The sequence below is a fragment of the Echiichthys vipera genome (genome assembly GCF_963691815.1).
Source record: "Echiichthys vipera genome assembly, chromosome: 10".
NCBI lineage: Eukaryota > Metazoa > Chordata > Actinopteri > Perciformes > Trachinidae > Echiichthys > Echiichthys vipera.
Window position 1 is genome coordinate 904,271 of NC_139835.1, and position 22,298 is coordinate 926,568.

The following is a 22,298-nucleotide window of genomic DNA, read 5'->3' on the forward strand; positions in this document are numbered from 1 at the left end:
ATAATGGCAGAGCCTTTGATCCACACAAATTCTGTTTGGGGGCAAAGCTGATGGAGCAAAGATAGGCACACAGCAGAGAGTTAGGCATCGTTTATTCCAAAATAGAAAGCTCTAAGGCAAAACAGACAAGAGAAAAGTGAAACGCTTCATAAAAAGCAAGACAGACGCAAGTGAGGAACCAAGAGCTCAGTGAGGGCCCACCCAGAGTCACTACACCCTCAGGCTACATGAAATTCACCATTTCAAGTCTCAACTTTACAGGACGGATATGAACCTTTCTGCAACTATTGACAATCGTTGTACAGTACAATATTACAGATATTCAAATGAGAGGCACCCGATTTGTGAAGTAATATCAACATATTGATAAAGAGATTTCAAATCTTTCGCTGCATGTGTGTAACTGGCAGAAGGACCAACAGAGGCTGCGGCACTTAGTCCCAGTCCTACAAGCAGGCAACGAACAAGGAGCTCAACTTTTCAACTGCTCTTTGTTTTCAGCACAGTAGCATGTACATGTACATAAATTAAAGTTTTAATGCGTGCAAAGAGTCCGCTGCTTCTTGTTGATAGAGTTCATATCTCAATGTGGTTACTCAGACCCTTGTGATTGTGTGATTAGCATAGTGTTCTGGATTGTGCATTCAAGAAAGTACACTACTACTGTAAAATGATTAAAAGACAATGTATGGTATACACAATGAGGGTAAAACTGGAGCTGTATTCAAAGAAACCTGAGCACTGCAGTCGAGTTACTGTGAAAGAACTTCAGATAACTGGGATGTTGCAGTACCCAAGGTTGAATTATTAATGATGCTTTACAGAACCACACCAGTGTTCTGCACTTTAGTGTCCTATTGACCAATTTCACCAAGGGTCAGACTTTCTTTTTGTGCTTCTTGGCAAGAATTCTTTAAAAAGAACACATGTAAGGCCTTGTTAGTAGTGTAAGTTTAAAACCAATTTAAATAGCAATTTTCATCAGCATTCAATTCCTTTTTCTGTTTTTTTAGAAAACTTCAAAGAACCCTGGAAAACAGGGTTGCCAGCTTTTAATTATGAATCTGTACATAAATATTCCTTACAAAACAGGAGAACACAAAAATGAAACAAAAAACAATAGTTCCATATGTTTGTATATAAAAATAAGCATCTCTCTTTTCCCCCCTCCCAATCTCTCCACTCGGGCTCTGCTCGGCCTGCAGGGGCCCGTGTGAGAGCCGTGGAGTCGGTCGCAAGAGTGCGCACATCTACTCAAAACACAAGCATGCAAAAAGTGAAGACAAACCCTTACAGATACAACTTTAAATTGTTGGCATCTAAAATGAGAATTCAACTGCGGACAGGGAACAGGGGCCAAGAAAACAATCATAAATCAGTCAACATTTATTAACGGAGCATACAAACTTGCTTAGAGTGTTTAACACTTCTTTTTTCTTCTGTTTGTTTGATTTAATCTTTTTGAGCTTAAATATACAAAAAAGTGCACTGGCATACATCAACTTAATAGTTAAAAAAACGGTTTCTGAAATGAAACTCCTGATGTACACACACACGCAGCATAAAATGCCGTTCAGCAGGGTGGAGGGTTGGAAGAGTGCAGGATCGTTATGTCCTGGAGATTTGTGCTCTATGTAGGGCTGTCCCCAATACCATGTTGGGGCCTTCAAAGCTGCAGTGACCAGCGAGTATTCGAAGCTTCGACAGGGGAGGGATGTTTGGGTGGGAGGGGGCGGCTATAGACCATTTCAGTTTTAAAAACGTTAAGATTCCAAATGCATCCCAGTTTATTTCCTGTTGAATAATAATAATTCTTGTGGAACTGTCTATACTTGCCAGCTGCGAATAGATTCCACCGGGCGCAGCTGCACAGCGCTCCAGCTGTGATGCAGGAGCTAGACAACACTTGGACTGCACAGAGCAGATCAAATAGAGATATGAAATATTCACGAGGATGAATGGATTTTTAACAACTTAAACACAGCCGCAAATCTTTCATCCATGTCATACCTGGACTTTTAACTTTGTCCATTTTAAAACAGACCAATTCAACAACGTAGCCTACTCACTTAGGCTACTAGTGGTAGAAGCACAAACATAAAGGAAAAATGAACAAATCCACTAAATCTGCAGGTCAAACGGAACAAAACGCAGTGCAGCAGCGCCCGGTGGACCACACTTAAGAGGAGCGGGATCAGGTTTGGACCGGTCTTTTAAAAAGTACTCCAGTCACTTCTCCTTCAGATGCTTCTCTATCGTGCTCCATGGACACAAGAGCTCCATTTCTCACTCTTTAATTAAAACTACACAGAAAAAAACCCTGCAGCTTTCGAATACTGATTTGTCAATTACCATGGCAACAGTAGAAGCTTGGAAGCATTCGGGTCAGCCCTAGCTCTATGTAAACCGTGTGTGTGTGTGTGTGTGTGTGTGTGTGTGTGTGTGTGTGTGTGTGTTATGATTCATTACATCTGTATGTAGCCATTTACGCACATCTTGTGTGTATGTGTAGGTCAGAGTGTGAGGGAGTGTGTCCTCTACTGCAATGAGTCGCTGTTGTCCAGGCCCAGCCCGGCCATGTCTGCGTCATCGTCCTCATCTACACTGTCCCCCGACTCGTCTTCACTGTGGCCTCCCAGCATCACCTGCTGTACCGCCAGCGTGGCGCCGTCTGACGTCAGGCTCTGCAGACTCTCCATGTTCATAGTCACCATTGTACCTGAGAATGAGAGGGGACAGTTATGCTATAGTTGCTATGGCGCCGTACTAGGTTGCAGCCTGTAACAGCAACACCTGTACTGCTGCCCGGAGCCAGACCTGAGGTCCTGAAGGAGCTGCGGAGGAGACGCCGTGGCTGCAGAGCTGGAGTGAAATGGAGGGTGAAGAGGAGAAGACACAGACTGGCTGTACCGGCGATCGTCATGGGAAAAGTGAGGTCTCTGTGGAACAAGACGGACGAGCTGGCCGCGCTCATAAAGGCTCAGAGGGAATATCGTGAGTGCAGTGTGTTGTGTTTCACGGAGACATGGCTTCACTCACACATCCCAGACCACAGCGATTCCCGGCTTCTGCACTGTTAGGGCGGACAGGGACGTGACAAGCAGCGGAAAGAAAAAAGGAGGAGAAGGGGAATGCACTGTACGTGAGTGAGAGGTGGTGTAATCCCCGACACGTTCACAAGAAGAAACTTCTCTGTACCCCGGACATTGAACTGTTGACTGTGGGGATGACGCCTTATTATTATCGGTGTGTACGTTCCTCCTTCAGCTGATGCAGCGCTGGCCTGTGACGTCATCCACTCCGCTGTTGCCCAGATACAGACGCTGCATCCTAATGCATTTATTGTCATCACTGGGGATATTAATCACATCTAACTGGATAAAACCCTTCCAACATTTCACCAGTATGTTGACTGCCCCACCAGAGACTGTAACACACTGGATCTGTTGTATGCAAATGCTAAGGATACAGTCATACAGTCCCACAGCCCTCCCCCTCTTGGAAGATCTGACCACAACCTGGTTCTGCTGACCCCTAAGTATATTCCCTTTGTTCAGCGGCAGCCTGTCTACACTAGGAGCGTGAGGAGGTGGACTCAGGAGGTTGCTGACACACTACAGGACTGCTTTGAGTCGAAAGACTGAGATGCACTTGTTGAGCCACATGGAGAGGATCTGGATAGCATGACCGACTGCATCACAGAATACATTAGGTTCTGTGAATACACCACCATGCCAACCCGGACTGTACGCCGCTTCCCTAATAATAAGCCGTGGATCACCAATGACCTGAAAGCGGGCGTTCAGGTCTGGAGACAGGGAAGAACTGAGGAGAGTGCAGCATGAACTCAGGGATATGCTGAGGACCTGTAAAGACGTCTACAGCAGGAAGCTGGAGGCCAAACTCCAGCAGAACAATGTGAGGGATGTGTGGACTGGTATGAAGCAGATCACTGGGTGTAAGGTGAGCGGCAGACAGTCATCAGGCAGCCTGGAGAGGGCAAACGAGCTGAACAGATTCTTCAAAAGATTCAGCTCACAGCCTTCTGTCGTCTCCATGAAACCTCCAGACCCCCACACACCCTCACTAACCCAAATGCTTCCTCCCGTCCCCCCTCAATCCCTTGCTGTGAGCTCTCCTGTGCAGCACCTCTCCTCCTCCTCCACCTCCACCTCTTCCTCCTCCTCCTCCTCCCCCGCCACCTCATCGTCCTCCCATGAAGACACCAGCAGCCTCCCCCGCACTGTGACTGTAGGCCAGGTTAGGAGACAGCTGGAGAGACTCCACCAGCATAAGGCTGCAGGCCCTGACAGTATCAGCACCTGGATGGTGGAGGAGGTACTGTGAGAATCACATTCTTTGATTTCTCTAGTGCTTTTAACACCATTCAGCCACTGCTACTGGGGGAGAAGCTGTAGGTGATGGGATTGGATGACAATGATCTTCTGGATTACTGACTACCTGAAAGTCAGGCCACAGTTTGTCCGTATGGGCAGTGTTCCGTTAGATGTGGTGGTTATTGATACAGGAGCTCCACAGGGGACTGTACTGTCTCCTTTCCTGTTCACCTTATACACCACTGACTTTCAGTACAACACTGGGTCGTGTCACCTTCAAAAGTTTTCTGACGACTCGGCTGTTGTTGGGTGTATAAATGAGGGACAGGAGGAGTACAGGGCACTGGTAGACAACTTTGTGAAGTGGACTGGACAGAATCACATGCGGCTGAACATCAGCAAGACCAGAGAGATGGTGATAGATTTCAGGAAGAAGAGGAAGACGGCTTTCTGGGAAGGGATGTGGAAGCGGTGGAGGATTACAAGTACCTGGGTGTTACCATCAACCACAGACTGGACTGGAGATCTAACACTGAAGCTGTTTACAAGAAGGGGATGAGCAGACTTTACTTCCTGAGTAAGCTGAGATCCTTCAACGTGTGCAGCAAGATGTTGGAGATCTTTTATCAGTCTGTGGTGGCCAGTGTACTTTTCTTTGCTGTAGTTTGTTGGGGAAGCAGCATTGGAGCCAGCGACACCAACAGACTCAACAAACATCATGATCAGGAAGGCTGGCACTGTGACTGGCTGCAAACAGGACACTCTGGAGGCTGTGGTGGAGAGGAGGACACTGAAAAAACTGTTATCCATCATGGATAATCATCTCCACCCTCTCCAACTCACATTGGTCAGACAGCAGAACACCTTCTCCAGAAGGCTGCTTCAGTTTCGATGTCGTAGCAACAGATACAGGAAATCTTTCCTGCCACAATCCATCACTTTTTATAATAACTCTCTCACCTCTGCCTGACAGAGAACTCTGGTCTCTCTGTTTTTTTTTGTATATATTATTATTATTGTTATAGCATATTTTGCATATTTTGTTGTATATATTATTATTGTTTATTGTTTATAGCACACTGTTAACTGTAAACATACACTATGTATATATTGGATTCTATTTATGTTATGTACAAAGTGTATGGATCATTAAAGTAATTCTATTCTATTCTATTACTGGTTAAATGTCTCTTACTAGTGTTAACGCGATTATTTAAAAATTATTAGTAGTAGCATTATTATTAGTTAGCTATCTAGCACTTTTCCCCACTAAATGTTAGTTTGGTGGACGTGAAGGATGGACAAGGAGGAGACTCTAGCAGGGAAGGTAAGAGTTGTTTTGGCCACAGATGTGTATGCTGGAGCACACCTCCATATCAGTTGGACTTCAAAGCAGTCCTTCATTTGTAACAACGATGATCTTCTTTGTCTTTATGAAATATATCAGCGCTTCCCCGCTGTTGCGCTTATGCATCCTTTTAGTTCCAGCTTTAACACTCCTCCTGGGTTCTGATGTGGGACTGACAGGTTTAATAAAACATTTTACAGCAGAGGTTTTTTTCATTTTCATTCAACTACTTATCAAACTGATTCATTTGAACTAGCGCTGGGATTTTACCGCGTTAATTACGATAAATTACATTAAAAAATAACGCAACAAAAAAATTACACAATTAATAGCAATTGTTTTTGCACTCAGTGCAGAAAATTCATTGCATGAGTTCCCGCCAGGCCTGTAATACTGACGCAAAGGATACAACAGGAGAGAAAGGTTGCTGTTGCTGGGTTCAATGGGCAACATTTGAGTTCTAAAGTTCAGTTCAGACCAAAGATTCGCAACCAGATGAAACTTGCAGCATGCAGGTCTGCAACATTCTGAAACCTGTTCATACCAGTGAGACGAGACGGTGTATCATCTCCATAGCAACCAGAGATATTATTATTAAGTTTCTATTTAACTCGTATACAAACTGTACATAGAAGAGACTGCTGCGTACCGTCTGGCATGGTGACTTGCTGCTGGGTGCCTCCCCCTGCGGCGATGGAGTCAGGCCAGAAGCGTTGCAGTGGCCGGTTTTGAGGAGTCTTCTTCTTGGCTTTTGGTGTCTCCGAGGAGCTGGCGTCCAACATGGGCTGCAGGATCCGCCTCCGTGCATTTATAAACCTGGAGGCACAAGACTGTTCAGATCTCTGATGGCACAGGCTGGAATGTTAGTTACACCTCTAAACCTGACAGGCTGCAAGGAAATCATCTCTCCCTTAAACTGGATGGTGTCCATGGAGTCCAATCAGTTATCCAAAACAGCTTTATTTTTCACTTTAAACTTACAGAAAGATTTGGAAAACTACATTGAGTTGCATTTTCTTCAGGATCAAAAGCAGCAAGCAGAACCAGACTTTTTACGACTTTAAAAGAGGTAATCTCATCTCTTCAGGCGTGTTGGAAGACAATCAACTGACTGACCAATTAGTTTCCCACCATGCGTTGAAAAGGAAATGATGTGACAAACGTCTCTGGATGGACAAACATGGGGACTTGGGATTTAGGGTCACACTCACCAGTTGTTGACCTGCAGAAGTGTCAGGTTTGTCTGAGTGGCAATCTGTTTCTTTTCATCCTCTGTTGGGTAAGGGTGCTACAGAAGAGAAATGAGTTGATGTTTCTGTTAAGGATTAAAGAGTTACACAGGCAAAGATGTGATGCACAAAGACTCACCCCGATGTGCTGGAAGAGCCACGAGCGCATGACATTGGTGGCGTGTTTGGGTAGAACACCACGTTTGTTCTTGGTTGAGTTGTCCTCGTGATTAAAGAGGCTCAAGTCCTGGTGAAACTGCAACTGGAGCTGAGCACACACACAGACAGACAGACATTTAGTCACCTTTCTAGTTGTTTGTTTGTTTGTCAACAACAACAAACTTCTGCTCAACCTCAATTCTAAACTTTGAATTAATTGGCAACTATTAACAATAAGCCATTTTAGGAGCCGCTGATTGAAAATATATACACACAACAGCATCACGGTCAAAGAGAGATGTACAACCTGATTGTTTTGGACGCGAATTGTCCCGGGAGAAAGAGCCTGTGTTACCACCTGGCCCTGAGGAGTGACGACTGTAACAGGCTGGTACACCGTGCCACCTGGAAATAAAACAAACAAACAAACACGGACAGAGACAGAGAGAGACTGCATTAAAGTGTCCCACTGGTACATGACGACATCTCATCTGCAGTCAGAACAGTACAGTACCTGAGGAAGGGGTCGTATGCCATGGTGACATACTTGCGACCACCTGGGTGGGGTTAACTGCTGTCACGGTAACATTCCCTTGCTGCAGGGCTGACGCTGGCACCACAATTTGACCCTGGGGACTGATGGTCCCTGAGATAGAGCTGGGGGTCTGCATAACGTAAAGCATGCAACACATGTATGTTTTCCATGTTGATGCCTTTAATTTCAAAGCACACTGGTTTGAACTTGCTAACACTGTGGAGCAGGTTAGAGGAATGACACAGGCTGAAATGCATTAATGCAAAACTACACTGTCAGCATGTATAGACTTTCACTTTAAAGACACCAACAGATCCAGCTATTTATGGTAATTGATTCTTGCACTCAAATGTGTTTAGTGGCGATGCATACAGTCCACCTACAGTGCAGACCGGAGTCTTGGTGGGTGAAAAGCCCTGGACCTGGCCTTGTACAGGGGAGTACGGGCTCCCTGGATCTCCACTCAGCAGTGTCTCGCTGTTCATCTTGGTCTTGAGGCAGGCGATGTAGCGACTGCAGAAGTCCTTACACAGGTCACTCACCTTCTCCAGCTCCAGCAGGTGGATCCGCAGCACCTGGATGGCTTTCACCATCTACAAGTCAGATGTAGAAAAAAGGTTTGTGGCAGTCCACAAAAAGTAAACTGTCTTCTCAAGTCAAATGTTCGTCCATTTGTGTGTCCTTAAAGTGTAACCTAAGACAATAATCAGTCTCACTTCCGTCCATTTTATTATTGTCATTTCTCTTTGATTACTGTTGCTTGCACGTTCTTCTGATTTCATCCATTCAAAACCTTTTTCAAATCATACCAGCTAAAGTATGTATGTATGATAGAAAACAAGTAAGGACAATAATGTATAGAATTAGGGCTGGGCCATAATTAAATGACAATTTATGTCTATATAAATCTTTCGTTGGAATCATATGTCACGATATCATAACACACAATTACGTCATCTAGATTGATAAGCATATACTAACTCAAATTTCTCTAACCAGATATGAAATATTTTGAGGGAATATCATTTGAAGATTGGGATTGTTTTTATTTGACATCACACTATTTGTTTGCATGCATGTAAACACAGTCAGCGTATAGCCTAGTTCCTTTGCAGTTTGAGTTCTTAATAAAATGAGAATGAGAAGTATTAAATTCATACACCATATGGTTATTTCATTTAGACTATTTATTTGTTGAATTACTAGAAAAAACACATCGTTATCGAGATATGAAATGACCTATATCGGAATAGAGGATTTTGGCTATATTGCCAAGCGCTAACCAGAATTATTTATTGTATCACACATTTTATTAATTAAATTACTGCAATCTGAATCTGGATAAGCGGCACAAAAAAATGGGGAAAATCAGCACTTGCCCATATGAGATGATGAGCTTCCTAGCTTCTGTAGATAGCAGTAGTAACAGTGAGGTCTGATGGTGCTCTTGTGCACACAACACTGTCAAAACCATCATACCTTCAGCTTATGAAGTGAAAGGAGCACTTCTAAGTTGTTTGTGACGTAAAACATCAGATTTCCACACAGTGAGAACTAACAAGTGTGCGTCCTGGTCGTAGTTCCATTATAAAAGTCTAGCACGCCTTTGAGCATCTCCCCTGATTGGCTGCTGGTCTCCTTGACTCATAATTCACGATACTGAGTCCACAAGAACGAGACGAGATTTTAACACTGAGTATTTTCTTGACAGACAGGGCTGATTTCAGCAGAGAGCTGTGATGCGTTTTTGCATAGTGCTCGTGTTAGCTGCGGTGTAGCTTACGGTACTCACAGCGAGCCACTGCGAGGCGGGGGTTAGTGCTACAGTTAGTGCTCCACAGAGAGTGAGTTAAGAAGGGCTGTGACGGCTCACCTCACAGAACACATACATTTCCATTTTATTAAATAGTAAAGTAAGAAAGTAATAAAGTAATAATAGTAATTCTTATGCTGTATATGAATAGAATCTTTAATGTCAATGCATATCAGGTATACAATGAAATTGCACTGCTTCTTTGGCCAGTGCATAAAAAATATTAAAAGAAAACAGTAAAACAGCAATGAATTAATATTGAAGAATTAAAAAGGGGAGATAGCAATGTATACCTATCATTTACATATCTTAGGCTCCATTCACACTGCAATTCCAAGTGACCTGAATCTGAAATTTTTGAATGAGCATTAGGCTACTTTTAAATGTGCTACTGAATCTGATTTTTTAAAAATCGGTTGCCGTTGCCATGTTCGCTTCCGTAAACACCGTTGTGGCGTGATGTCATTAATGATGGAGTGTGAGCCAAACAAAAAAAATCAGATTTGAGCAATAAATGGGAATTGTGCATTAAGACCTGCAGTTAAGACCTGCAGTGTGAACGTAGCAATAGTGCACACATACTGTATGAGTTCAGGGACCTGATGGCCTAGGGAAAGAAAATGTTTCTGAGGGGCCGTCCACACAAACAGGTATTTTTGAAATTGTGTGTTTCTCTGCACAGTTTGGCCTTTGGTTACGTGTGGATACATGTAACCAACCGTGGATACATGCAGTGGGGAACCTTCAGGGCCTTCTACGCCTTCAGAGAAGGCCTAAATAAATAAGAAATAATAATAAATTCAATAATAATAATAATGATGTATTCAATAAAAAAAATATATATATTTTTTTTTATTTCTATCGCATTTAATTTAATACAATATATTAATACATTTTCTCTCATCTTTGTTCTAAAATTAAGCTTTCTGTCAAGTTCATGTCCTGAAAACCTGTTATCCAATCATAATCGTCTGTCTCTATTAAGGCCAGGTTAGCTGGCTCATTCATTGGTTAGGACTTCACGAATCCCGGGGAAGGCCAAGCTATATGTTTTGGTGTGGTGAGTGACGGGCAAATCGACCAATCACGGTTTGATTTCAAGAGGGCGGGAATTAAACAAAAGATCGAAGGCCTTCATGAAGTCCAAGCAGCGAATCTATGCAGAGTGGTGAGAGCGGTTGATTTAAATGGCGGAAGACGAGAGTGACGTTGTGGCTAGCTTGATAGCATCGCCCTTTTCAAGGCGGGCCTTCACAGAAAAACTTGAAATAATAAAAAACGGAAGACTAACTCCAGAGCTGGAATTAAAAGAAAAGGTTAAGAAAGTGGAAAGGCATTTCAAGACCGAAAATTATCAGCGGTATCCATGGATGACTGGCTGTAAGGAAACAAACAGGCTGTACTGCTGGAGTTGTTTACTTTTTACAACTGACAAGTCATCCACCTGGGTCAGCGGCGGATTTGTCAGCCTTACAAATCTGACAAAGTCAGCCCATCGACATCAAGATTCTGCGGCACACCTGCAAGCGATGGTCAATTTGAAAACTTTTGGGGACACAAGAATTGATCTTCAGCTAGATGAGCAGCGCTGGAATCATACAACGGCCCACAACAACAAGGTCAGGCAGAACAGAGAAATCCTGAAACGTCTCATCAATGTCGTCACATTTCTTGGAAAGCAAGAGCTGGCATTTCGAGGACATGATGAGAGTAAAGATTCTGAATTTGACTCCATCTATGAGGACACTGTGCGCGAAGTCGAGGTTCCCAGCGGACGCAGGGCACGGAGAGTCGGAGATGTGCGCGCAGCGTACCAGCGGCTGCACAGTGAAATCCTGGACAACATCCTCACTCAGCTGCGGAACAGGTTCAAGGATCATGAAAAACTCATGTTCCTTGCCCTTCTGGACCCCAAGAAGTTTACCTCACACAGAGAAAACTTCCCCAGCTCTGAGTTCCAGAGCCTCACGGAAAGCTACGGGCTGCATTTTGACCTCCCCAGGCTCAAGACTGAACTGACGGTCATGTACAACATGGCAAACTTTGAGGCAAGGAGCCCAGCAGACCTGCTGTACTTTCTGACTCTTAAAGAGCTGACTGAGAGCATGCCGCAGCTGTATCACCTCACCTGCCTGGTGCTGACCATCCCCGTGTCCACCTCCTCCGTGGAGCGGTCTTTCTCGGCGACGAATGGACTTCGTGTTTATTTAAGGTAGGCCTCTGTTATAATACACCTTGATTATTATTTCATGGGATTAAGATTACTGGCCAAGTGGACATTTGGGAATTTGTATTTATTGCGGAGGTTGTCCCAGCGCAAATTGCCTTGAATTCAGTATGTGATCAATCAATCAATCAATCAATCAATCAATCAATGTATCAAACGTATCATAAGTGTGTGGTTGGATTTTTCAGAGGGTTTTTATTCTCTTCATGTTCACTTGTCTGTCCCTTTCCCTGTGGAGAATTAAGGAGGTATAGTAGTAAAAATTGTGACTTCAATTTATTTGACATTGGTATTCATTGCGCTATGCGTAATTGCGCATGGAGAGGCATTTGCACTTCATTGCAACTTTAAAAAATAGTCTTTGTATTACAAGCTTTGTGTAACTTTTGAAATTGTATTGTAGATTGATAATGCTAATGAATTTATGTGTGAATGATTTGTCATGCGCCGTGATTTCATAGCGCTGTCCAAGGTGATGAAATGAGCCTCTGTGTCCGCAGCGTCACGGGGTGACATTCTGGGTGACCTTTTATATTTCCAGATTTTCCGAAGTTAATGTTGAGAATGTTTCTTGTTGCGGAGAATGTTATTGACGTTATGGTCTATTTGTTTACATCCTTGTCATCGTTAATTAAATTTGTACTTGTAAAACCCTTTTAATTCGTTGTACTGTTGCTTTTTTCCGCGATGATTTTTTTTCTTCTCGGCGGTGAGGTGAAGGCCCAGCTGTAGTGCTCACGGTTCGCCACTGCGTAATTGCGCATTGAGAGGCATTTGCACTTCATTGCAACTTTAAAAAATAGTCTTTGTATTACAAGCTTTGTGTAACTTTTGAAATTGTATTGTAGATTGATAATGCTAATGAATTTATGTGTGAATGATTTGTCATGCGCCGTGATTTCATAGCGCTGTCCAAGGTGATGAAATGAGCCTCTGTGTCCGCAGCGTCACGGGGTGACATTCTGGGTGACCTTTTATATTTCCAGATTTTCCGAAGTTAATGTTGAGAATGTTTCTTGTTGCGGAGAATGTTATTGACGTTATGGTCTATTTGTTTACATCCTTGTCATCGTTAATTAAATTTGCACTTGTAAAACCCTTTTAATTCGTTGTACTGTTGCTTTTTTCCGCGATGATTTTTTTTCTTCTCGGCGGTGAGGTGAAGGCCCAGCTGTAGTGCTCACGGTTCGCCACTGGATACATGTAACCACAGTTGTGGGCTCCTGAGGCCAGCTTTTTATAACCGGAGTCCAGGGTGAACTTTTTGGAAAAGACTGATTTTAGCAGTCATGTGTGGACAGGAAAACTGAGGAAAACCACGATTTCTTGTCAACATTGTTTGACATCACACTGTGCGACGTTAAACAGTCAGTTGTATCCATGGCCATAAAAACATCTGTGTTCGTGTGGACTAGGCCTGAGTCTATTAGTCCTGCTCTTGAGGCACCTTCTGCCAGAGGGCAGTAGGTTGAACAGGTGGTGTCCTGACTGTGAGGGGTCTGCAGTGATCGCCCAAGCTCTCTTGAGACACCACATGCTGGCGATGTCTTCTAGTGAGGGTACTGCCAGTGATGTGTTGTGCTGTCTTTATGGCCCTCTGCAGGTTCTTTCTATCTACCACAGTCAAGGTGGCATACCAACCAAGGACGCTCTCAATGGTGCTGCGGTAAAAAGCCACTAACTAGTTTCTCCTCCAGATAATTCTAAGTGGAGTCACTGTCTGGCCTTTACCAACGCGGATGCGTTTGCAGTCCAGGAGAGGTCCGCGGCTATGTGTGTCCAAACGAATTTGAAGGAAGACATCTGCTGAACACAGTCCCTGTTGATGCTCAGTGGGGCTGGTTCCCCCTTGTGTTTCCTAAAGTTTGAGGGGAGACCGGTCTTGATGTAGCGCAGGAAAGAGCTACCTACTATTGAGGTTAAGGCAATAGGTCTGTAGTCATTGGGGCCCTTTGGAGCAGGAGTCTTTGGGGTAGGGAAGATGGTAGCCTGTAAGAGTGAGAGGTTGAACAACCTGGTCAGGACTCCCACTAGCTGGTTAGCACAGGCGCAGAGTACTTGCCTGAGTACACCATCTAGACCGGCTGCTTTCCTGGTGTTCAGCACCTGCCTCACCTGGTGTTCTTTGAGTGGGAGTGTGCTGTGACTCGAGGTCTGTGGTGGCTGTGCAGCTGTATATGGAGCCTCAGCTACAAAGCGGGAAAATAAAGTGATCCTCAGCCAGCCATGGGTCAGCGGTGGTAGTGATGGGCGTGGAGCCTTTGTGGTTGGTTATGCTCTGTAGCCCCTGCCACACCAGCCGCGGGTTGTTGTTGGTGAGATGGTCCCCCACTTTCCTCTTAGGAGCTGCCTTATCAGTTTTGATGCCTTCTGCAATTCTGCCCTCACTGTTCTGTTCTTTGTCACCTGAATTGAAGGTAGAGTTCCAGATTCTCGGGAGTGTCTGGACGTCCAAGGTCATCCATGGATTTTGGTTGGGGTAAATCCGAATGCACTTCTCCACAGCCCCAGAGTTTTTCTTAGTGGCAGATTTCTTCCTGGGGGGGGTGTATACAGGGACCAGGAGCAGTGAGTTGTGAACCTATGAACCACATCTACATTGGCTGATCTGCTCAGTCTGTATGTGTCTGTGTCACTACAGGCTTCACTCGCTGTGCTGGGTGGAGAAATAAATTTAAAGAATCAGTTAAACACAAAGTTTGTGTGACAGATTGTTTGTGTCTTATCTGTCACTCTGTTGCCGTTTATCCACTTACATATGGATATCGGGAGACACCTTTTCACCTCGACGAGAAATACCGTCACATTTTAATATCGTGAGAACTTGTGGGACGATAGCTCGTCACACTCCTATAATTCACATCATTAATATTTAGTAGGGATGTCCGATAATATTGGCCCAACGATATTATCGGCCGATATTGAGTTAAAAAATGTAATATCGGGAATTATCGGTATCGGGTTTTTACAACCGATATTAGTTCTGTAGGCTTCAGCATTTCCGAGTGTACCTGAATACAACACGGGCAGTTTACAGGCGCGTGCTTGATGACGTATAACAACAACAACACGCTTCACTCGTAGGTTGCTAACCGTGGCTAACAAGCTTCAGCTCTCCCGGTGCATGAGATGTCCGTGGTTTGGAAGTATTTCCAAGTGTCATCTACTAACAGTAAATGTACGCTTTGCAATGACTGCAAGGCGTTAGTTATGAGAGGAGGAAACAAGGCGTCTTCCTTTAAAACATCAAATTTGATTACCCACCTCAAGAAGATTCATGGGGAGTGATAAGCTACATCTGTGCAGCAAAGTGATGGAAAGAAGCAACAGCCGACACCGAGAAAAAAACTTTTTCTATCGTTCAAGATGCCGGATTCACCAAACGTGTGGAGTTCCTCGAGCCCCGTTATGTCTGTATAACGCCCAGTCGCAAGTATTTCTCAGACCAGTGCTTACCCGAATTGCACAGCATTGTTGACTGTCACGTCGAGAAGGTAATTTCTGGTGCTGTATCCGTTAGATCCAATACAGGTTAGCATGTTGAGCTTAACTGCTAATTTATTGATTGTATTATTTGCCAAGTTACGGCCGGTTACTCAGTCTGGAAAAAGAGGACTATGTTTGTTTACTACTCTGGACTGAAGCTATGCATCTTCCTTGTTGTGATGTTGTCTGTAGTGTTGTTTGAGGCAAAATATTCTCTCTAAAAACACAAACAAATAAATGGCACTTTTTTCAATAACTTATTTTGTACAGACTGTGTTTACATTTGAAAAGCCATGTTGCATTTATGTATGCATCCAGTGGGGCATCACATAAAATTAGGCATAATGTGTTAATTCCATAATAGGTGATATGTGATGAATTTTGGTGTAAAAAGGCTGCATATATATCGGTATCGGGTGATATCGGTATCGGAAATTAAGAGTTGGACAATATCGGAATATCGGATATCGGCAGAAAAGCCAATATCGAGCATCCCTAATATTTAGGGCAACCTGGATACTGCTGCATGTATACTCCCTATTTAGCACTGCTGACTATCTTCAGCCAAGTGACGTAACCTAACAAAAATACAAACAGTGGCAGCGAAAACCTCAACTTTCTCAAGTCTTGTCTTCTGGAGAAAAAGAGGTTGTGTCTTCATCCACCTGTCTTACACAGTGTTAGTGACAGTGAAAGACTAGGAATGGTGAGGACGATGATATAGCAAAACTCCTTTCAGAAATAGCTCTTTGTGTGCACAGCGCCTGCACAACTGGAAAGCAGTAATAAATAACCAGGTTACTGGTACTTATAATTTATATGGGAATTTGAATAATATGATTTGAATATGATCATAACCAGGATAAGCCTCAAACGGGTTATTCATGTCCATGTAAACACACTCAATGTTGCATCTAAGCATTCTGAGAAGGCACTGGGTTCTTATTACTAGGAAGAAGCAGCAGCAGCGAACAGGACAGCATCTCACTGTGCTGTTGAGGTTAAAGGTCATTGACTAGTGAGTGTGTGAGTGAATGAGGGCTCAATTTTGCATTTCTTTGTGAAATACCTCATGTCCTTTTTTCGGTTTTGTCAAATACATCAGAACTAAAAGTGTTTCAGTCATCTTGTAAGTCCAACTTAATGGGTCCAAAGGGTACTGGAATTGCCACCACTCAAATTTAACTGCAGATACGGTGGGACTCAAACTATTATGCTGTCACTACAACCACTCTAAATATACAGTAGTTCTCTAATAAAATTGTTGAAAGGCTGTACTGTGGGTGATTTATGGGACAGAGCAGTGTGTAACAGTGAAAACATCCTCCTTGACCAAAATAGAGATGGAAAACAAATCAAACATAATAGATATACTGCAACTAGAGAATTTCACCCTGACATGCAGAGGTATCTCACCAGGTTGTCAAGCTCAGGGTCCTCGCTGAAGAAGGGTTTGCCCTCCTTCTCCTGACAGCGGACAAAGTTCTCGATGTCCACGTCAAAGCTGGCTGAGGTGATGCAATCGGAGCTCAGCGTGGACTGTTCACACTTCTCAAACAGCAGGGCCAAGAGCGGGAACAGGGGATGCCTGGGAAGGTGTGCCCACACATACAAGTTTGTTTTTTTAAAGAACATATGATATTTTCTCTGCAGTGATAGGACAGGGCTTCAAACTGCAAAAATCAAACAAACAAACCAAAGGCATTACGTGTATATGAAAACAATTGCTCACAGATACACTAGAATGTCAACATCAAGTGAAGGCCAACCACTGTATGACCTTACTGTTAGATCAATAATACATAAAAGGCACTGTACGCGACATTTAGAACATTAATGTCGCAATGAACAAATATTTTCTATGTGTGACTATAGTTTAAGTAATAGCTGTAAGAGTAATGTTGCAGAGAGCAGAGAATAAAGTCTGTGTTCAGAGTTTCTCTGGTTGTTTTCATAGATGGGTCGGCAGCACGTGCCTGTGAGTGCATCTCACTGCAACACCTTTAATAATACTAGATCTTAGACCCATCCCTTAATTTGATAAATTATTAGTCTACCAACTCTCATATGACTTTGTCAACTATTCGATTAGTTGATTTAAACACAGATCTGTAAAACTCAGTCCCTTCACAAAGAATTGGTCGACTAAAGCAGGGTTTTAAAATCCATGCACGAGGAGAATCAACACAGATTTTCTTCTCTTTAATCTCAAATATGCACATCATACAAGATTTGAAAGTGGCACACCACACACTACAGGATATTAATTAAGATTATGGCGCCAGAGGAATCAGTGTTCCACCTCACATGATTCTGTAACATGATCTCATGGAGAAGCAGATGTAAACAACATGGAGACCATCAAAGGGCGAAAACTTGATGGTTCACAGTGACAAAAAAGAAAAGCACAAGACTAAATGAGCCTGGATGACAAAATGGTTGGGGAGACGCAATCGACATGGGCCGTCTGTTCTTCAGAGAAAAGTGGAGGTGAGATTTTAAAAATCAGTTTTAATATCTGTCAACAAAGGTCTGCTAGCCGTCAGCCACAGGGGCAATAATGGTAAGCGTTGCTTGGTAACACCATCAGCCGCTCCAGAACTTTCTCTCATTTGTCCAGTGTTGTTTATTTCTTGCAGTTTTCTGAGGACTCCCTCGAAAAAGAGATGCTGCACTGGACAATCGTCCAATAAAGAAATCTGAAACTTAACAGACAGTACAGATTTCTCCACTGATTGTTGGGAGAGGTCAATCTGGGTTTAATCGGCCCAAAACTTCTGTAGTCTGAGCCCTAACTAAGAGGGGGCAGCCCTGCTTTCCGGCAAGTCCATGTGAAGTGTAATACAGTCTTTCTCATTTCAAATGCCAGAGAGCAATATTAAAGAGGAATTTAGGTATTTTTCAACCTGGACCCTATTCCCCATGTATTTGTGTCTAAAGCCCTATTCTGACAGGATAAGTTTTAGGTGGGGACGTGGGGTAAGATAATTTTTACCAGAGGTTTAGTCCTGTCCGAATAATCCATGTCAGTAATTATTCTGGAGAATGTTGAGCATGGAGGCACTTGAAGAAGCACTCATCACTTTTTTAGATAATCGGTTCCGTCCTCTAGTTTCGACAGTGAGGTGACGTAGTACGTGAATAAAGTAATCCCTCACACCTCGCCATCTCTATTACAGGTGCCCTGAGGTAAGACAATTTTATCCCAAGTCCCCACAATGAACTAATCCGCTCTGAATAGGGCTTAAGTGACAGGAATAACCAATTTTGAAATTTGTCCACTATTGAGAGAGAGCGCTGCAGCCTGGCCGCTGTGAACCAGGCTACAAGTGCACACCGCCAATATATGTTCACTAACAGACTCAGACTGTTATCAGAAGTGTCTGACTAATTTATGGAAAGATTGAGTAGGTGCCGTTATCCTGCCATGTACAAGCACGTTTAGTAGATGTATATTGTGGGTGCACACTGGCCCCATTCGATATCATTGAAACCTAGTTTGTGGGTGCAGGGCTTCAGTCAATGCTTGAATTTCAAAAATTGTTGTCACTTATACACAAAAACATGGGGCAATAGAGTCCACGTTGAAAAATAGTGAAATTCCCCTTTAAAGTCACATGAACAAAGGGGAGGACTTCTTATAGACACCATGTGCCATTTCATAGTGATGGATTAGTTTCTGGCCAATCTGAAAGTGATCGAGACAGGGAAAGAAAAGAACTCAGATTAAGGAATAGAGGGGTGGTGTCGTTAACTAGAATCAGCTCTACCTATATATGGAGGCTTTGTCCGCGTCCATGGGTGTCTGTGGCTCTGTGGGTGCCGGGCTGGGCGCCTCTGCCAAAGTCCCCTCAATAAACTTCTGATCAGAATCTCCGTCTACCTTTACCACACCGTGCATCTGCAGAAAAGGAGAAAAGAAAGTGAGAGAAAGACAGCGACAGAAATAGAAAGAGAGACTAACAGAAGAGATGAAGAGAAATGTGGAGAATGAGAGACATAAAGACATCATGTGAAGACCAAGAGTAGCCGGAGGGCAACGCTTGCTTGAAAATGAACCCTTTGTAAAGTCATGAGGACATGGTGTTCACACCAGACTGAAATGTATTTCTTTTTTTAAAGAAGAATGAAGACTTGTTTATTGTGATCCACAAGGCAGACGTAGGTATAGTCATGATTGTTGGTCCTGTACCAGTCACAGCCAATCACCAGCACTCTTTGATTAAAGTTATCCCATAAGATCAGATATTCCTTTATTAGTCCCACAAAGGGGAAATTCCCATATTACAGCATCAAAGTGGACAGCAAACATAGAAGCATCAATACGAAACAATAAATTATAGAAAAATATAGCACAATAAAAACACAGAGAAGTATGGAATATAGGAATAACAGGGACAATATATACACATTTTTAAATGTTTAAATTCACACTAAGGCACAGTAGAAAATATTCAGAGTTCATTTTTGTTGCACTTAAAATACTTTTGACTTGGAAATGACTGTTCTGCATCTCCTGTTAACAGATGCAGCTACACTTGTCTGCATTCTTCCATGCCCTCAGGTCTCTTGATATTGCTCTCTAAGCACACAGTTGCTCAACTACATCCAGACAGTGTTGGGTTACAATTGCAATGCATACCTAAACACTACATATCAAGTGATCCAACTGCAACAGACAATATAATCCAAAACATCAGCTCATGTAAAGAAAAGAACATACTAAAATGTGACTGTGGCCTCTACAACACTCCACTTGAGGCACATTCATTGATTAGGAGCCAAGTTACCCCTCCTTTACTTTCACGGTTTCACACCCAGAATCCAGGAGCTAACCCCATCCCCAACCACCTGACTGAGACCAACAATGAATGAGATTGAGCACAAAAATTACTAAAAATAACTTGTTCGGGGTGGAAAACTTCTCATTAATCATATATCATTTTCAGCCCTCGACACCCCCAAATTTGGCACTTGAATAATGATGTTTTGTTAGCAATTTAACTTATGCTCAGACAGAAATAGAGGGCAGAGAAGGAGCTTGGTACTGCATCAGTATCTGTCATAGTGTGAAGTCAACAGATTACTAAAACTGATGTTCTAGTGTTACGTGCATCTTTCCCTTTGTTTGGCAACCCATGCGGACTTATCACCACTAAAAATAACTAGAGGATGCATGGGTAAAGAGTGCAGAGTACTGAAAGTTGTAGCCTGAAACATGTATGTTTTATGACAAACAATGTCCTTTTTCGCTGTTGAGGTTGATTAGCTTTGGAAACAGGTAAAAGGGCATGCAATCCAGCCAGTTAGGGCAGGTAGTGTAAGCCACAAAGTCCAAACCAAATGTCTCCCTCTCACCCACCTGCTGCTCTCCCTTTGGGTACTTGTCTATGGAAACCGACTGGGCTGCCATCACGTTCACTGCAGATGCTGCAAACACTGGGGCATTATAGAGCGCAGGGACATGTGGCCAACCTACACAACACACACAGTTCCAGTTAGACCACCTGTAAAAGATGCCTGGAGTGTAGGCACAGAATCTTAATGTAACCGTCATCACGTTCGTAATCAAAAGTATCATTAGCTTTTTAAAATTGGGCTGGTGTAATTATTGGAGATATCTTAACTAGCTTATGTTTTATTATCTTGGGTAAGCATTAAACACAGACACCTATGATTCAATAGTTCCACCAAAATAAGAAAAGATGAAAAGTGTATTATTTGAAGGACATGTAGGTAAAAAGCATAAGTCATCAAAACTTTAAAACTCATATTTAAAATGTTCTATTCTGGGCAAAACGAGAATATGGGGGCTCAGGGAAAAAAAACACTAAGAAATGAAGTTAACGTTTATATATCTATCCATATATATATCGTCAACATTCATAGGCATGTCTGGCCAAACCACTCTTTAAAAAAACAAGAGGACATTAATATACCGACCCCGTGGTGCGGTGTTATAATAGCGATCTTATGATAGCGTTTCACTGCAACTGCCGTTAACACACCCACCACGATGGGTGAAGTTAGCCCTTAGCCCTGCGTTAGCTGCATACTGTTTGTGGCGGCAATGTGAGATCAAAGTTTTAAAAAAGGCTTTTGGGCCAACACTAGCCAACTATCCTCGAGCTACAGTAACGTTAGTGATATTCAGACAAAGCAACTCGGTGGTGCAAAGCCTTGTTTTACCACAGTATTTATGAGCTAGCCTTTAGCATTAGCTCGCGAACCCAATCTGAACTCAACAGAGCAACCGTGTGGCCGAGCTACTGCGAACGTTAGTAATGTAGAGAACTGTTCACTTTAAAGTGTTTCTCATGCTGGTGCGGCGAGGCCAAATGCGAAGCGCCATATTTAGCCTGGGACATCACTGCCAAAAAAAAACAAGCTAACCTAGCTAGCCAGGTACAAAAAAAGACCCCGTTGCGGATTGATACGAAGCGAGTAATTTGCCCATATAAAAACCGCTTCAGGAGCTTTAGCATTTTTGAATTAACATTTCAAATAAATATGCATTTCTTGTCATCGCTATACAGTAATTCGACAGCAATTATATTAAGAAGCACTGGTCGCACACCAGGCTAGCCCGGTTGATCCTCAAATCCTTCCCACATCAGTCAATCAATCAAGCGGGGACAGCTGCCCTCTCCTTTCCCTCCCCTCCCGTCACTACTGTCGGGCCTTGTTTCTAGCTCTCGCCCTTTGCTTTTCCACAATCCTCCTCTGCCCCCAAAACGCCGACATATTTTTTTACCCCCCCCTCCCTTGTATACAGATTTTTTTTATTCTTCCCGGAGCCCTGCCGCTTCTGCTTCCCCTCAAAAAACATCCTCCACTGCCCTGACTAGGTCCGCGCTCCTCGCCCCGGGGCATTTTTGCGTGCGGCCCAGATTGTTTGATTGATAGGGAACGGAAAAAGAGGGATTTTGAGTGACAGCTTACCTGAGTGCCAATCTTCGTCACACTGACAAGCGGCTGCAGCAATCGGGACCCGCAGTTGTCGCGTTGCGTCATCACGTATGGGCACGTAGGGGCGCTCGGCTCATAACTATTTATGAGATGGGCGGAGACATGACGTCCTGCTGCCTGTCCCTCTGTGCCCTCCTGCTTTCTCTGCTTGGCAAACGCTACTCATGCCCCCGTTTAACCAACACGTTTTCTACG

At 43.4% G+C, this 22,298-nt stretch overlaps 1 protein-coding gene across 3 annotated transcripts; it reads right to left on the minus strand.

The window, feature by feature from the left end:
* Positions 1–2,417: 2,417 nt before the first annotated feature.
* pknox1.1 (pbx/knotted 1 homeobox 1.1) lies at positions 2,418–22,138 on the minus strand. Of its 3 annotated transcripts, none has more exons than XM_083921669.1 (11): positions 22,077–22,138; positions 20,497–20,609; positions 18,905–19,035; positions 16,551–16,722; positions 7,992–8,201; positions 7,588–7,738; positions 7,381–7,478; positions 7,054–7,182; positions 6,897–6,973; positions 6,335–6,501; positions 2,418–2,719 (listed from the first exon to the last, which is right to left on the minus strand). In XM_083921669.1, exons 2-11 carry the CDS (start codon positions 20,545–20,547, stop codon positions 2,538–2,540), a joined length of 1,368 nt encoding a protein of 455 aa, XP_083777795.1. In that variant the 5' UTR covers positions 20,548–20,609; positions 22,077–22,138; the 3' UTR covers positions 2,418–2,537. The 3 variants fall into 3 exon arrangements, with proteins under 3 accessions (XP_083777795.1, XP_083777796.1, XP_083777794.1); XM_083921670.1 differs by lacking the exon at positions 22,077–22,138 and adding an exon at positions 21,712–21,757; XM_083921668.1 differs by lacking the exon at positions 22,077–22,138 and having other exon boundaries at positions 20,497–21,736.
* Positions 22,139–22,298: the final 160 nt, after the last annotated feature.